General features: G+C 40.2%; 3 protein-coding genes across 5 annotated transcripts; 2 read left to right on the forward strand and 1 right to left on the reverse strand.

Annotated features, from left to right (window-relative positions):
* The first annotated feature begins 441 nt into the window (after positions 1–441).
* LOC4327740 (uncharacterized protein At3g27210) lies at positions 442–2776 on the forward strand. Its single transcript, XM_015766443.2, has 3 exons — positions 442–778; positions 1504–1584; positions 2102–2776. Exons 1-3 carry the CDS (start codon positions 589–591, stop codon positions 2524–2526), a joined length of 696 nt encoding a protein of 231 aa, XP_015621929.1. The 5' UTR covers positions 442–588; the 3' UTR covers positions 2527–2776.
* Positions 2777–3530: 754 nt separating this feature from the next.
* On the reverse strand, positions 3531–5963 carry LOC4327741 (transcription and mRNA export factor ENY2). Of its 2 annotated transcripts, none has more exons than XM_015762492.3 (5): positions 5832–5963; positions 5551–5638; positions 5147–5241; positions 4370–4446; positions 3531–3939 (listed from the first exon to the last, which is right to left on the reverse strand). In XM_015762492.3, the coding sequence occupies exons 1-5, from the start codon at positions 5906–5908 to the stop codon at positions 3860–3862; spliced, it is 417 nt and encodes a 138-aa protein (XP_015617978.1). In that variant the 5' UTR covers positions 5909–5963; the 3' UTR covers positions 3531–3859. The 2 variants fall into 2 exon arrangements, with proteins under 2 accessions (XP_015617978.1, XP_066162832.1); XM_066306735.1 differs by having other exon boundaries at positions 5714–5903.
* Positions 5964–8285: 2322 nt separating this feature from the next.
* LOC4327742 (uncharacterized) lies at positions 8286–15240 on the forward strand. Of its 2 annotated transcripts, none has more exons than XM_026022437.2 (15): positions 8286–8614; positions 8709–8823; positions 9441–9552; positions 9757–9801; positions 9907–9974; positions 10149–10203; positions 10299–10378; positions 10520–10603; positions 11162–11275; positions 11529–11647; positions 12415–12532; positions 12615–12745; positions 12886–13039; positions 13273–13352; positions 15033–15240. In XM_026022437.2, the coding sequence occupies exons 1-15, from the start codon at positions 8352–8354 to the stop codon at positions 15145–15147; spliced, it is 1653 nt and encodes a 550-aa protein (XP_025878222.1). In that variant the 5' UTR covers positions 8286–8351; the 3' UTR covers positions 15148–15240. The 2 variants fall into 2 exon arrangements, with proteins under 2 accessions (XP_025878222.1, XP_015614269.1); XM_015758783.3 differs by lacking the exon at positions 15033–15240 and adding an exon at positions 13877–14306.
* The last annotated feature ends 128 nt before the right edge of the window (positions 15241–15368 follow it).

Below are 15368 nucleotides of genomic sequence, written 5' to 3' on the forward strand. Positions count from 1 at the left end.
ACTAATTATACAGATTGTGACTAATTTGCGAGACGAATCTTTCAAGCTTAATTGCTCAGTGATTTGACAATATGGTGCTACCGTAAATATTTGCTAATAACAGATTAATCAGGCTTAATAAATTCGTCTCGCGATTTACTGATGGATTCTGTACTTAGTTTTTTTATTAGTACCCAAATACCAATACAATACTCTATATAATATCCGATGTGGCTTGCCAAAAACGCCGCTGGAATTAAAAGCCCCAAAATGCTGCAAAAGCCAAAAACCGTCTCTAGTTACACCCGTGGGGCCCGTCCACATCCCACAACGGCCCAAAATGAGAGCATGACAGCCCGGGCCCACGCGCTACTCCCAGTAAAGAAACACACTCTCCCACTCTCTCCTCTCCTCTGTCCCTCTTCTTCCTCTTCTCCCAAGAACTCTCTCCTCTCTCTCTCTACTCTTCTCTTCTCTCTCCTTTTGTTGCTTCCATTTCTCGTTCTTGCACGGGGAAGAGGAGAGAAAGATGTGTGTCGCTGTGGTTTGAAAAAGGTTGGGTGTGAGAGGAGAGAGAAAGTGGAGTGGAGGGGAGAGAGAGAGAGAGAGATGGGTTCTTGCGCTTCGGTTCACAAGGACCTCGGGTTCCCCAAGAAGCTGTTTCTTGCGTCGTCGCCTACCAAGGAGAAGAAGGCCGCGAACGGGAAGGGTGGCGGTGGCGGTGTGTCTGTTGATCTCAAGCGAAAGGAGCAGCAGCAGGCGGCGGCGGCAGGGGTTGGCGTCAGGAGCCCCGGTTCTGGTAGGATTCGTTGATCTTGGCTCTCTTGGGTCTTTTTCTGAAGTGAGTTTCAGTTTCAGATGGTTGTTTGATTGATCAGTTTGGTTGCTTAGCTAGGTAAGTCTATTCTTGAAAGGTTAAAGAGGGAGATGAGTAGATGACTTGGCTGATCTTTCTGTGGAAAAAAAAGAAGAAGAAAAGAGGCCTTTTGGGTTTGTTTATTGATTGATTTATTGTTTGGGTCTGGATTTAAGAATTTGAAAGGGAAGTTTTATGGTGTTAAAAGTAGTTTATGAAGAATAAAAAGATTGCTTATTGGTATTAACAATAGCTTCCGAAGATCAAACAGACTGATTGTTTCAGTAGGAATTGATGATATTAACTGAAACGGACCTCTGTTCAAGTGTTCATACAAGCTGGTTTTCGATTCAGGTTCATCCAAATCAGGAACTTGCTTCATGGCCATTTGATTAGCCTGGGGGGGGGGGGGGGTTGCAGTGTGTTTGTATCTAGTATTACTTTGTCCAAAATCAACTGCTTGCTCTTTGTGTTACCAATCATCGACGAGATGTGCAAGTTGACTGTTTTGTGTATTCTAATGTTCTTGTTTGTCAATTGGGCACTTCGTTGAATTTGTGTGTTCATTAATTAAGCCTGATCGAATTTATACCATGGTTACACATGCTTGTCTGACCTGAATATGCAGTTTTTAATGGATAGAGGAACTTAAAGAACTTAATTTGCAGGTAGCAAGGATGAAATGTTCTTTGACTCGCGGGCATGGTTAGATTCTGATTGCGAGGACGACTTCTACAGTGTGAATGGAGGTAATCTAATGATGCAGAGTAAATAGGTTCCTTCTCACTGGCATGTCTGTAGTGCCAGTGCCTTGTTCATGCTGTTTCCTTTTCAAGTCTATCCTATTATTGTATCAGTAGCATACTAGCATGAGGCCTGTTCTTTTTGTTTAGTCCAAATTGCATGTGCGCTGATTGATTTGGTGATGATACAGTTTTATCTGTCTCTCTGGATTCTAAGGGGCTTATTTTAGCCCTTTGATTGCTTGTTGAGACAAAAGGTTGAGGCCTTTGATTTCGTCTTTTGGCATTATCATGTTTCTAGCATCTAATAATCTGTTAGCTGCATTGGACCCCCCACCTTTAACTTCGGTTACCTATTCCATGGGGTCCTTTATTTCAGAAGTCTTGCTATACACTTAAATTATAAGAAACTCCATTTCTTCTGCATCATTCTGGAAGTTCAATGAACAAGTAGATATTCTACTGTACCAAGTGATTTTGATTGTTTTCAATTCATGTGTAATGTATGTTTTTTCGTGTGCAGATTTTACTCCGTCTCGTGGCAGCACTCCAAACTACCAACCCAGAACACAAACAGTTATGAGCAATGTCTTTGTACCTGATAATGTACAGAATTCCAAATCACCTGAACCTTCTCCAACTGGAAGGAGAAAACTAGCCGAGCTCTTGCAGGAGGCGATGCAGAATGGTTCCGAAGATAGCACCGATGCATCTGTTCCAGACATCAGCAAGAATGAGAAGCAGCAATTCCAGCCTGTTTCTGCAGCTGTGAAGCCAGTATCTGAGTCCAGCTCCACGTGTAGCACAGAACCGACGCCGATCAGAGAAGCGAAGAATCGCAAGGAGAAGGCGTGGTACACCGGTCGCTGTTGCTTGCCGGCTTTTGTTCATACCCTAGACTTAGATGAGAGGAGGCAGAAGATGACCCCTGGGCCTTGTGCTGTTTGACATGGCTGCTTCCCTTCTATGAGCTGTATCTACAATATACTACCTGATCCGGCCCTGAGTTCACTGTAAAGAAGACTAGTATTGAGAGCACTATATCCTTGTAATAATCAAGTGAATAGTCACTCTTGAGAATTCATGTGCTGTATCCATGTTAAATCAACTGTAAGGTGAGGATATCTAGCTCAAGAAATGATCATTTTGTGCATATCTGGATGAATCTTTATGGATATAAAATTTTCTCAGTTGTCAATTTTGTAATCAATCTGTGGGAAGTGCATGTGACATGTGGGATACCATGCCAACTTTTTTCAATAGGTTAGCAATGTGATTGATTGGCAAATTGTGATGGCCTTTTTTGTTTGGGATAGCTTGATTGACGCCAGACAATTGGATTGCTCTACCCAATACCAATTGTCCCAAACTTTTAATTTTTTTTCCTTTCATTGACAATTCAGCGTGGCTGTGTGTCGTAACATCTTGCAGAATTTGTGATTTGGCATTTGTGCCATGAATCGAAGCCTGATTCGTGTGGGTTGGCATTCTGCTTGATGGCGCCAACGTGTTTGTGCAGCGCTTTTGATCGAGCTTATGATAATGACAAGCCAACTGCCCCAGGATATGGATGATTACACCGTTGCCTTCGTCATTTCTGATATTTCTAACTACTACTTGATCAGTTTAGTGTCAGCGATGCAATATATGTGCAAAAAACTCGAATTCTACACCGTTATTTTGGGCTTGCAAACCTGGCTACGAACTGCAAAAACGACTAGGTAAAAATGAATTTGAATGCTCGTTTTTTGTTTGGATGAAAGGACCAATGGATATCAGCCAAAAAACCCGTCAGATATGGCAGCCCATACGACCCCTGTACACAAAAGCACCTAACATTATCCTCTCACGAGTATCACAAACACAATAAAAACATGGTGTCTATTGACTCTATTTCTCTCTGGCCCACCATTTAAGATCACTTTAATCAATCAGGTTTGACATGTGACACATGAACACTATCAAGATATATAATTTTTATGATTTCGATCATCCAGGGGCAACCAAAGCCAACACAACACAGTGCAGCATAACAAGCTGGAAGCTTCCATTCAAAATACATTTTTCAAGGTTCACATCTAAGCAGGGTAAAGAGGTGTACAGACTGAGAACAGGCCCAACTGCCTGCCTGACAAGAGAAACATTGTCGACAACACTATAAATATCACTCGATCGTTTTGGTGTTGATATTACAGGATGCATTGTATTCCTGCATAGCTCCTCCCCACATGATCAGCTTCGAACCTTCATACCTGCGGCTCCAGTGATTACGACAAATGGACTACCGAAGTGAGGAAGAAGACATGAGAAAGGATTGGATGCGTTGCAGGAGCTCTGCCTTCACAGAATCAGGCACTGATGCTGTTCCAGAGACAAGAGATAATGAGAATAATACGAGAGATAGATATTTTGAAAGGAAAAAAAAAGAACTTCCCCACCCAGTACTGTAAATTTGTAATACCACCAGCAATAAACATTGAGAACCGAGTGATGAACAGATGATATGAGGCATTGAGGTGAGGATGTAAGCTTAGTAACATCACAAATCCATTTATGCATTAAAAGGTAATATCCATTTATTTGGCCTTAACTCACAAATCCAATTTTGGTAGCAAAATATGAGAAAAGATGACAAAACAAAATGTGTGACAGTGCTATGTTAGTATGTTACTATAATATAATTATACTTTTATATTGTATTTGGCAGACCATTTGGTGTGCCGTCGACTCAGTAAATAGAATTCCTCACACATTTGTAGGAGAAAAATTGGAGAAACAAAAATAGCTTTACCTCTTCCTTTTGGAGTAATGACATGAATAAGATCATCTACTGTAACATTATTTCTTCCTTTCTTCCTTGCATAGGCCCTACAGAAATAAAACAGCTCATAGAACCAATGATGGTACAAAATCTATTTGATGCTGAAAAACCTTAGTGACCTATTTTAAACCGTGGAATGTGTACAAATTCCAAAATGGGCTCAGCATGACAACATCAGGTAGCACGTGTAGGTCAGCGACGATCTGTAATGTGGTCTAAGTCTTTGGGTTTTCTAATCTCTCTAGCAATGGTCTATAACAACACTGCATACTAGGGTTAAGAAGAATCGTACTATATGTACTACATGGCCTAGCCACCATGGAAACCTAACAGTTAAAGTAACATTCTGCAGGAAAAGTTTAAAAGCACCCCCCATAATGTTCAATGAGCAGCCAAAAAGCATGTATAAAGACCCATATGCTGTCTGGTTTACTTATAAACCTCCGGGCAAGTTTCAGAAACAGCATACCGAGTAAAACAAGTGATTAATTGCAGAAATTTTAGATATTGACTGAAACAACAATATGTTGAAGCTAATTATTCCTTCATTCATTCATTCATGTTAAAGCCTTACAAACGCTTGTGCTTTGTACATTAAGCAAACTGGTAGCTATACGCACTAGGAAACAGAAGACACAGATCATTGTTCACAGAGGCTTAGGCACGGAATCGTTGCCGGAATTCAGGATCACCAAGCAGAAACTCATCACAAACGATACAAGAATTTGGTGGGACAAGGAACCAAACCTGCAGAGAGCTTTCATCTCGTCCCTCCAGCCGCACTCGACGAGCCGCTCCCGGAGGAGCTCCATCAGCTTCTCCTTCTCCCCACTCTCTACCAACTTCACAAAAACCAAAAAAACCACCTCACTGTCAGTCACCACACTCGAACACAAGAGCAGCAAAGATTAAAAAAAAAAGCACCCACCCAAAAAAGATCCACTAAACCAAACCCTAATCAAATCTAATCGAAGATTACCCTCTTCTTGGGTGATTGGACGTCACCGGTAGCCGGAGAGTCCACCGCCTTTTCGGCACCAAGTGGCAAGAACTTCAATTCCGCAGCAAATTGGAAGGGGAAAAGAAAAAAACAACCACTGTTTCGCAGATTCCTGCACGGTTTCTGCAAGAGGATGAAGAGCAAGCCGTACCTTGACGTTGATGATTTCTCTGAGGGAAAGCTCCTTCTGCGGATCCTCCTCCCGATTCGGGGTCGGCGGCCGATTAATCGACGCCCACCTGCAACAAAAGCTTCAAATTCAACAAAAAAAGAACACCGCTGGATTTTTCACACCTAAAGCTACATGAACTGACGAAAAGTGCGAATTCATCGGTAATGGCTCCGATTTGTTCGATCAGATGAAGAATTTGTGGAACAAATCCCAGGATGCGCGTAGGAACAGCTTAGGAAGGATCGATTAGGCGGGCTTACATGATTGGATTGGATTCTCCTCCCCTTCCTGCTTGCTTGCTTCCAGCTTCGTTTCGTGGCTCCCTTTCTTTCTCCATCGCTTCGACCGAGCCGGACTTAAGAGCTGACAGGCTGGGACTGTTTGCGCTTACTGGGCCTGAATTTTGGGCCGTTTCTTAATTTAAGAGATTTAATCAAATATCCACTATAATATACAGTATATACTCGTCGTCCCTAAATATAAATATTTTTAGCTATAAATCTCGACAGATATTTAATCAGATTTATAGCTAAATATTATTATATTTTAGGATAAATATAGTAAGTTGCAAAGTAGAATAGCAAACTGCTCTCTGTTGGTTCTAATGAAGTGCATATACAGCATTGCAATTTGCAATAGTAATTAATTACCCTGGTGGTGGCAAGATTAGTCGAGATAAATTGCAAAACTGTTAATGCCCGCACCATGGCTTGGAACACTCATATGACCATCAGTAAGACATAAGCATCGTCCTATCGATCTAAGTTATTTCCCCGTTTTTCTGCTCCTAAATCACGAGTTTGATCTGTCACTATTTCTACTGTTAATGGTCAAAATGGTCTTGTATAGATTCATCTGTAGGAGTACTTATTATATGGCCGTTCAGTCTCAACAAAATTCTTAGATCTGACACTAGCTGTAAGTATACTCTTGACACACGTTTAAAGAGGCTAACACCATCGGCCTTAATCTTATTAAAATCCTACTAAAAATGACACCTATGTGTGCATAATTTTTTGTATCCATCAAGATTTAAGGGGATGTTTGGTTGCTGCCCTCACTTGAGCGTTCTCACTCAGACAGATCAATCCAGCCGCAGGCGACTAAAATCGAACAACTGAGATCGATGCCTGAGTTAGGCATGATTCTCAAGGAAGCAACCAAACAACCCCTAAATTCTAGACCCACAATTGCATCATCACACCATCGATGCTTCCGCACATATAGAAAAATTTTGACAACCGATTTACTTAAAAAAAACATCCGAATGATTCTTAAGACAAAGAACCCATGATTTTCTAACCTTTAGATCTTGCTCAAAGATTTATGCATCACCTCGTCAATCTATCTCTAACAAACTTCGATAAGCTCTTGGGTTTCTCCAGTGACGACATATGACAGATTTAGAATATAAGGTATGATATAGATTGGAGGGGAGGTTGGGATGGAGAGAGGGATTAGGGAGGGAAGAGGAAAGGGGTGAAGATTACGAGTATAGAGGGAGGCTCATGGATGGTGTGGTGCCGTGGATCAGGAGAGGAGTGTGGTTAGCGGTGGAGGAAACAAGGAGAGAGTTATCGAGAGGCGGCGGTCGGCAGTGAAGGCGAGGGGATAGGAGCAATGTAAACCTAGGTGGAGGCGATGGGAAGACTAAGTGCAATGTGAATCGGGTGGCGGCGACGATGATAGCACGTGGTTATTTTTCTCCTAGCTATTAGTGGTATGGGGAATAATGTAAATGGCTAGATTTTGATCCAATGGTTGAAAAAAAATGTTTCAGAGAAAAAAATTCAAAGGGTGGTTAGATCATCCCTTTTGGAATGTTTCCTTGTGATTGAATTAAACTAACATGTAATTTTATATAGAATTTTTTCCTTAAAATAAAGCTAATCTATAGATTTCTCATGAGTGGCCTAGAAAACAGTTGGGCAAATTTAAACCCATCCTAATGCAGTTTGTTTTGATGCTAGTTTTTTAATAATAGCCACAACTATTACAGGGGTTGCAGCCTTGCATGATAAAATACTATAAACTAAAAAAACCATAATATGATTAAAAATAAGACAACTATGTAAAACACCAATCCAGAGACATAGAAAAACTAACTTCCGTCTATGTTGGCAATGGCAAGGAATTGCATAACTTTTATTTTTTGAGCGGCTTTACAAGTTGTTTGATGCCACTGTTTGTCAGATCAATTACTATTGAGACCCATTTTTGTTACTTCCAGTTTCAGTAGTGCACACGGTATATTTGGATTGAGACCCATTTTTGTCCAAGTCAAAACAATTGAGTTTACACCCGTAACAAGAAGCTCACTTGTGCATTTTCGCTTGCAAACAAAACATTTCAAAAACTGCCATATTTCGGAGGAAAAGAAAAATCCTCGTCATCATCACTGAGACTTCATCAGTCACATATATGGTGGTGTTAGAATATTCTGAAGATAAAGATGAAGATGAAGATAAAAATTAAGTATTTCACACCAAATGAGATGGTAATAACTTGTGATTAATTGAGTTTTAATTATTACAAACTTGAAAAATGTATTAACCTTATATTTTATAACAACTTTCATGTAAAAAGTTTTCACACGAAACACACCATTTAGCAGCTTAAAAAATATGCCACATGTATCCAAACAACTTTTATTGGAGAAAAAGAACAAGACCTATATTCCGACAAAAAGCGGGAAAAAAATCTCTCTCCTCCTCACCGCCTTATCCCCTTCATTTCCCTCTTCCCGCCTCCTCATCCACCTCCTTCCTCGCCGCCGGCGAATGCCTCCACCGGCGGGGCTGCTCCCCTGGCCGGCGCCGTCCGCCGCGCGCCTGGCCGCCCCGACCCGGACGCGCCCTCCTCCTCGCACTCGCGTTCGCCCTCCACCCCCTCCCGCTCCTCCCCCGCCGCCACCGCCTCGGCTCGAGCCCGTCGTCGTCGTCGCGCCGAGCACAACCACGGCCACCGCGACGCTGCCTCCCATCATCACCCCCACCTTGTCCCCCTCCACCTCCACGTGCCTCGAATGCGTCCACTTCAACTCGTACGGCTCTCTCTCCTCGAATGCGTGTGCGCGTGTGTGAGAGACGGCGAAGTGATTTTTTTGATTTTTTTTTTCTGATGCGCGATCTCTGCAGGTGTTCGGGTTGCACGCACGAGGTGGATCTGGACAAGCCGCCGGTGCTGCAGGAGGTGGAGAATTTCTTCAAGGGTCACGGAGTTGGAGATTTCACCTTCAGCAGAGGCAGGCTGGTACGTGTAGCTTCTAAACAATTTTGGCCGTGCCCAATGTATGCAATCCGTGCTGTTTGGTTGTCTAATTTACTTACCTGGTGCCGAGATTAGTTTAAAGGGTCATGAACTCACGATATCTCAGGTTCGGTTCGGTAATTAGCTTAGCTATTTTGGATATATATGTAGTCGTGCATGGTTTTGTTCATTTGGGAATATGTTTGGCAAACTGATGCTGGTGTTTTGAGGACATCAAAGCAATGCGTCCACCAGAAAATTTTATCATCCAAATGTAGCGAGCTAGCTAGCTGAATTTCTTATTCAATTGTGCAGGGATAGATCATGGTTAGTTGAAAGTAGCATCGGTGTTTTTTGTATAGCTAATTATGTTTATTTTTTAATGCAAAATTGTAGTAACAGAGATCTAATAGATGCCCAATCAACCTGATTATATGTTTGTTTGATGGCCTATGTGGCTATGCCATGTGATGCGTTACTTCTTAGAGCTGTGACGTCTGAAGGCATGCAAATCCTGTACTAAGCCACATTGCCGTATGGATCTCTCAGTAAATGTTTTAGGTTATCTAAGAATTATGATGGCTTTGCTTCTCCACTAAACATGAGAATGGTGCTTTTAGAGGGAGTGGCGGTGCCGTGCAAAGCTAGCTATACGTGGAACACCAGAGAACCCGTTGATTGGCCTATATCAGGAAGGGACACACGCTGTTGCAGATATTCCAGAGTGCAGAGGTTAGTTACCACGACATACCTCCTATATTCAATGAACTTGGCACATCCTGTGCCAGTTCGTTCAAAAAAGAAAGTTATCATGACCTATGAAATTAAGAGAACTACTTACAAAGGAAGCTGCAATGATCTGGTTGAGCTTCATTGTGATATGCTTTATTTTTTCATGACAGTTTATGAATCCTTTTTGTTTTACATTTTCTTCAGCTCATCACCCAAGCATCAATGCTACTGTCAAGCTTCTAAGACAAGGCATGTTCCTACAATTACTTGTTTGTTGCTTCATTGGGATATGCAAAAAAAAATATCCTTTCCATTGCCAAAGAAACCTAATATATAGTAACTATGTTCTTTTAGCTATATCTGAGTTGAATATTGAGCCATTTGATGAGGATGCGAGTACCGGCGAACTGAGATATGTGCAGGTAAACTGTTTCTTAATAGCATGCACATAATACATATTACTATATGAATGACAGCTTATGCATCTTTTTCTGGCTAAAAACGTCACCTTATCAATCATATTCTTTTTCTTCAAAAACTCCCATGTCATTATGTTAGTGATCCTGGTCATTTGATTTATTTTACATATTCTCTAGATGGCTGTGACAACGTATAACACATCTATTCCAGTTGCTAAAAGATATGAGCAAGGTTAGCCTGATTCCTCATGCGCTGAATGCTCTAAGTTTCTTTTCTTGTCTAATACTAATTCCAAATTAATTTAAATGCGCTATTTGCTTAACCAGGAAGAGTTCAAGTTTCGTTGGTTTGGAATTCAAGGGATGAGCGATCCAAAAATGCAGAGAAGTTGAGCTTGTTGTCAGAAGTAAGTTGATGAAATTGAGGTTCTGCAGCTACAGCACATGTAGCTGCTATTTTGCTTTCGCGTTTCCTTGGACGTTTTCTATCAGTACTTCAACTCCTCTTTTTCCCATTTTATCCTCAATCTCTGTGCTCCTTGCGACAGTTCTTATGGAGAAATGGGGGACCAAGAAGTAATGTTCATCTGATTCACTCTATATGGGCTAATTTTCAGACATCAACCAGCAATGTAAGATACACCCTTGCATTTTAGTGTATACAACTGAACTTATTGTACATTTGTTGGCTATGCACATACTGTGTTTACCATTTTCATGATGGATACTTGAAAAAGTTGATGTTTTATCTGAAGTTGGACATTGTACAATTCACTTTTAGAGGCTCAGATCTACTGGTTTAACATCTCAACATATCCATTATATATGGATGAAAACAGTGGCACTTATATAATAAGCTTACTTGTACATTCATCAAGTATGTACAATCAGCTCCCTCTGATTAGCTGGTGGTAGCCACGTTGTCAAGAGGATGCACATATGCAAAACTGTATGTCTGTATTCCTGCCCCCATATAAAAGCTACTATGCTAATGTCAGCATTTGTGCAACACACCAGGGAAAAATTCTAGTGGACTAGAATTTTAAAAAAATATCCAAGGCTTTCTCCATGTTCACCTTTCTTTTCTTACGCTATAACTGTTGGCTTACAAGTTAAAAGAGACATAATTGAACATTACCTTCAGGATATATGATTTATTTTATTCAAGAAAAATGTTCTTACATCTGCAGATAATTTTTGGGCATAAATGGAGACATCTCATTGGGGAGAACGACTTATGGGAGCGTTATGGTGGAGTTGATATTTCTCTGGATCCTTATAGCTTTGGGCAGGCTAATACTTTGGTACGTGTGATTGAAGTTATCGCTGATTCATGTAGAACTTAACTATGCAAAGGACTAGATAAAACCAAAATTCTAGACAATTCAACTTTCTAGGACATAGTGATCAATTGTATACAAGCATACTCCATATATCCTTTTGCTGCATGAATCTTTAGATATAGTCGGAGAAGTTTCACAGGCTATGTTAGTTTATACTAAATTCCATACCATCAATGTCTTACAAATGCTGTGACCTCTTTGCAATGTCTTTCAGTCTTTTAATGCGTTACTGCATACGTTGCACAAATATGTACCACGTGGGTCAACAGTTGTTGACCTGTATTCTGGTGCTGGTGTTATTGGATTATCTCTTGCTGCTTCGAAGAAATGTAGGTGAGTTTATCCCTGTATTTCATTTTGGGGCTTGTCAAATAGCTTCATTACTTGACAATTAGGCTACCAAAGAGCAACAGCCTCATTTGGTTTATACTTCATATGTTGAAAAAAAATCATAACCTAAATGCTTTGCTTGATTCACAAACAAGAGTTGGGAGTTTGCTTCATGTTCATTATATTTGTTAGTATCTGTTGGAGGCATCAGCTCGGATTGCGGAACTTATCTTGTTTGTAGGATACTAAGTCAGATGCAGTAGAATAGTACTGGTATCAAGGGAGGTACGGTGGATTTATTATAATATGGTTTACACTTCATTACAAATCTAGAGTATTCTGGAGCAAATTTTGCCTTATGATATTGTGTTGTTTCTGCTTGACCTGACCAAACCTTATATTGGGGTGACCTGAAAATGCTAGGTTTACGTGCCTGGTCTGTCTCAACCAAAACAAGCTCCAAACTCAGCCTGGGAAATTCAAACAAATGTGTTTTCACTAGAAATATTTATTTTAAAAAAATTCTAAGATATTTATTAGAACATGTGGGCCTGGTTCAGTAGCCCAGTTGTCTCAAGCCTTGAAAAATATTTTTGGGTCAGTCTGGGTTGTGCGTGTCCATGTTTACTTTTAGCATAGCCTTCTAGGTGCCATGCTTCTCTTATTCAGGTATTTCTGGGTTGTGCGTGTCCATGTTTACTTTTAGCATAGCCTTCTAGGTGCCATGCTTCTTTTATTCAGGTATTTCATGATTTTTTTTTTACTTCCAGGTCTGTGAAATGTGTTGAGATTAACAAATTGTCAAAAATGTCTTTTGAAAAATCAGCAAGCCGACTTCCCCCAAACCTGGGTTGTACCATAACTTGGCACAACACTGATGCTTCAGTTGTATGTAACTAAACTTGTATTTTCTACTATGGTTACATCTCATATTATGAGGATTCATTTGGAACCTTCATCATCATACCAGGAACCTGTTCATTGGCTCGAAGGGTCAAGTGTTGTTATTGTGGATCCACCCAGGAAAGGATTGCACCCCTCTGTTATCTGTGCTTTACAGAAAGTTGCTTTGTCCGAACGCAAGGCATATAAGGCGAAAAGGTAGAGATAGTTGGAAATATCATTCCCAGTTCTGTGCTCTCATGCTTTTATTATATGATCCATCTGAGTCTTCTTAATTTGAGAATTTCGTGTCCGTTATGGTAAATTTATTGATAGTGATATTTGGTACATGGACACAGTACACTTACAAAGGTCAAAGATGAGAAGAGGCCATGGATCCTAAGAGCAAGAGAGGCAGCTGTTCAGGTTGATAGTACACCATTGGAAGGAAGTAGTGAAACGTGGCCAGAAACTCTTATATACATTAGCTGCGGATGGGACAGTTTTAAGAAGGTAAAAGTTACTCCCTCCATCCCAAATTATAACTTTTGGCTATGTATCTGGACATATTTTTGTCCAGATAAATGGCCAAAAGTTGTTATATTTTGGGACGGAGGTAGTACATATATATCACGCACTCAGCTAGTTCGCCGAACCTGAATTATGAGCTCTCTCCAAAATATGTACCTTGGCTGCTGGCTATCCTGGTGCGATTATTATGTCGTTTATAACCATTTCTTCAACAGGACTGCAAAAGCTTGATGTCCAGTAAGGCTTGGCATTTGCAGAATGCTCATGCTTTTAATTTCTTCCCTGGCACTGATAGGTATTCTGGGCTCTAAACTTGAATTTATTCCGTTGCACTAGCATATTGTGAGGATTGATCTTGTGAAAGTCTGTTTAGGGTTACCATGGATAGTATAAAGTTGTAGGGCATCGCAGGAACATAAAACTCTTCCCTGACGCCACCTACCTTGGATTATTATAGACATGAATTTATTTTCAAGTTTGGCATACTCTGATACTCAGATAGGGGAAATGAAACATTACTATACATTCTTTTCAGCAATCAAGACATAATTGGTGTGATTTCTCATTTGCATTCTGTGTCTGATCATCAAGTTGGTTTAAATGATCAAAATAATTAGCTTGCCATAAGCTATTAACTAACCTGCCCTAAGCTATCTTGATTCAATGACTTGCGTAAAGAACTTTATGTATGCCGCCCCTTTTGTTTGGCCCCATTTGATCCACTCTTGGTTTTAGTACATTACTTATCAAGATGAGTGATTTGTGTTATCTGCTTGATATGCCCTTGATCACATTGATTGAATGGAATTACTGACGCAGCATCGAAGTGCTGGCAATCTTCAAACGAGAATCGGAAGCAGTTCAAAAGAAAAAGAAGAAAGCTAAGAAGAAGAAAGCCAAGTAGACACCCGAAAAGCTAACCTTACAGAAACAATTTTGCTAGATCTGGAAGGCTGGAAGTGACAAGATCTGGTATACGTTTACCTGTGTAATTAACGTGGGTCCTGAAGAATTTAACACCCTCCAACCAGGCATCAATTTAATACCCGGAAGATTCATGTAATTCAAAGAACTTGCCCAATTATCTGGTTTAGTTTGTCTCAGTATCTGGACCTTCCATTCTGTGCTTCTATAGTATAGAAGAGAAAAGGTCCAAGGTTCATATCTCTAAGGTTGCAAACCTCCCAATTAATGTTGTTAGTTGACAGGACGAATGAAAATTCACCAAAACATGCAACATGCCTACAAACATCCCTGAACATTGGTCTAGTTTTCATCCTCCATCTTTGAAACCGGACAAAATGCATTCTTCAACTATTAATACCTTCTAGTACTACTGTACACCCTTGTCCCTGTTTGAAGGCGGTTTTGTCTGACATGGGGGTGACACATCTGTCCAGTACTCCCGTCATCATTTTTCTTTTAAAAAATGCATCTCTTATATCAGCCTCATACTCCCTTCTTCCTAAATTTATACCATGAACAACTTAGTATTTTGTTGATTTAATTTTGAATTTGGAAATACATAATTAAAAAGATGCAAATGATATGAGCAATTTGTTTAATTGAAAAAATAACCATATATTAATCATATGATTAAAAAATAATCTTAATATAATCGTAAAAATAGCCCGTGTAGTACATGGTTAGAGGCTAGTGTTTTTTTTGAAAAAAAATAATATTTTGTTAATTAGATTGTCATGTCAGCGCCACATATATGCTAAGTAGGATAAAACGACCTTTAAACTGGAGTGAGGATGTAAACTGGAGTTTTAAAGTTGTGGTAGTTGATGGATGTAAGTTGTCCAGTTTTAAAGTTGAAGGATGAAAACTAGACCAAAAGGCGATAGTTTGCAGGTACCCTATCTTTATACTCATGACCCATGAGGAAGTTAATGCATGTTGTTTAGGGCCTTAAAATGCCTATAAATTGGTATTAGTGATGTTGCTAGCACTCAAAACTTTGTGTAAACAGGGGGCATATGCTAGGAGGAGCTCAAGATGAACACTCCCTTTGTGTAAACAAGGGGCATTCCAGTGAGGCGCTCAATATGCACACTCCAAGCAGCGTAGCGATACCACTCGATTGAATATGAGCTGTTCTGCTAGTTTGTTCAGAAATATAGAGATTACTGTACATACATGTATTCATCTTATGATCGGGTTATTGCATTGTGAAACTATCGCGAGGGATTGCCACAGTACGAGGAAACCCCTCATAATTAACCAAAGAAAAATAGCATTTTTCATGATCAACCAAAGAAAAATAGCATTTTTAACTTTCCAGGATATTGCATGGTAAAAGAACAAA

The sequence above is a fragment of the Oryza sativa genome, chromosome 1, assembly GCF_034140825.1.
Source record: "Oryza sativa Japonica Group chromosome 1, ASM3414082v1".
Taxonomy (NCBI): domain Eukaryota; kingdom Viridiplantae; phylum Streptophyta; class Magnoliopsida; order Poales; family Poaceae; genus Oryza; species Oryza sativa.

Excerpts from the sequence above, each read along its gene's own strand:
- LOC4327740 (XM_015766443.2), top strand. The coding sequence starts at position 589 with ATGGGTTCTTGCGCTTCGGTTCACAAGGACCTCGGGTTCCCCAAGAAG. Across the intron at positions 779-1,503 it reads CGTCAGGAGCCCCGGTTCTG|GTAGCAAGGATGAAATGTTC; the intron begins GTAGGATTCGTT and ends CTTAATTTGCAG. Across the intron at positions 1,585-2,101 it reads CTTCTACAGTGTGAATGGAG|ATTTTACTCCGTCTCGTGGC; the intron begins GTAATCTAATGA and ends TTTCGTGTGCAG.
- LOC4327741 (XM_015762492.3), bottom strand. The coding sequence starts at position 5,908 with ATGGAGAAAGAAAGGGAGCCACGAAACGAAGCTGGAAGCAAGCAAGCA. Across the intron at positions 5,242-5,550 it reads GAGAAATCATCAACGTCAAG|TTGGTAGAGAGTGGGGAGAA; the intron begins GTACGGCTTGCT and ends GTTTTTGTGAAG. Across the intron at positions 4,447-5,146 it reads GAGATGAAAGCTCTCTGCAG|GGCCTATGCAAGGAAGAAAG; the intron begins GTTTGGTTCCTT and ends TTATTTCTGTAG.
- LOC4327742 (XM_026022437.2), top strand. The coding sequence starts at position 8,352 with ATGCCTCCACCGGCGGGGCTGCTCCCCTGGCCGGCGCCGTCCGCCGCG. Across the intron at positions 9,802-9,906 it reads TGTCAAGCTTCTAAGACAAG|CTATATCTGAGTTGAATATT; the intron begins GCATGTTCCTAC and ends ATGTTCTTTTAG. Across the intron at positions 11,648-12,414 it reads GCTGCTTCGAAGAAATGTAG|GTCTGTGAAATGTGTTGAGA; the intron begins GTGAGTTTATCC and ends TTTTACTTCCAG.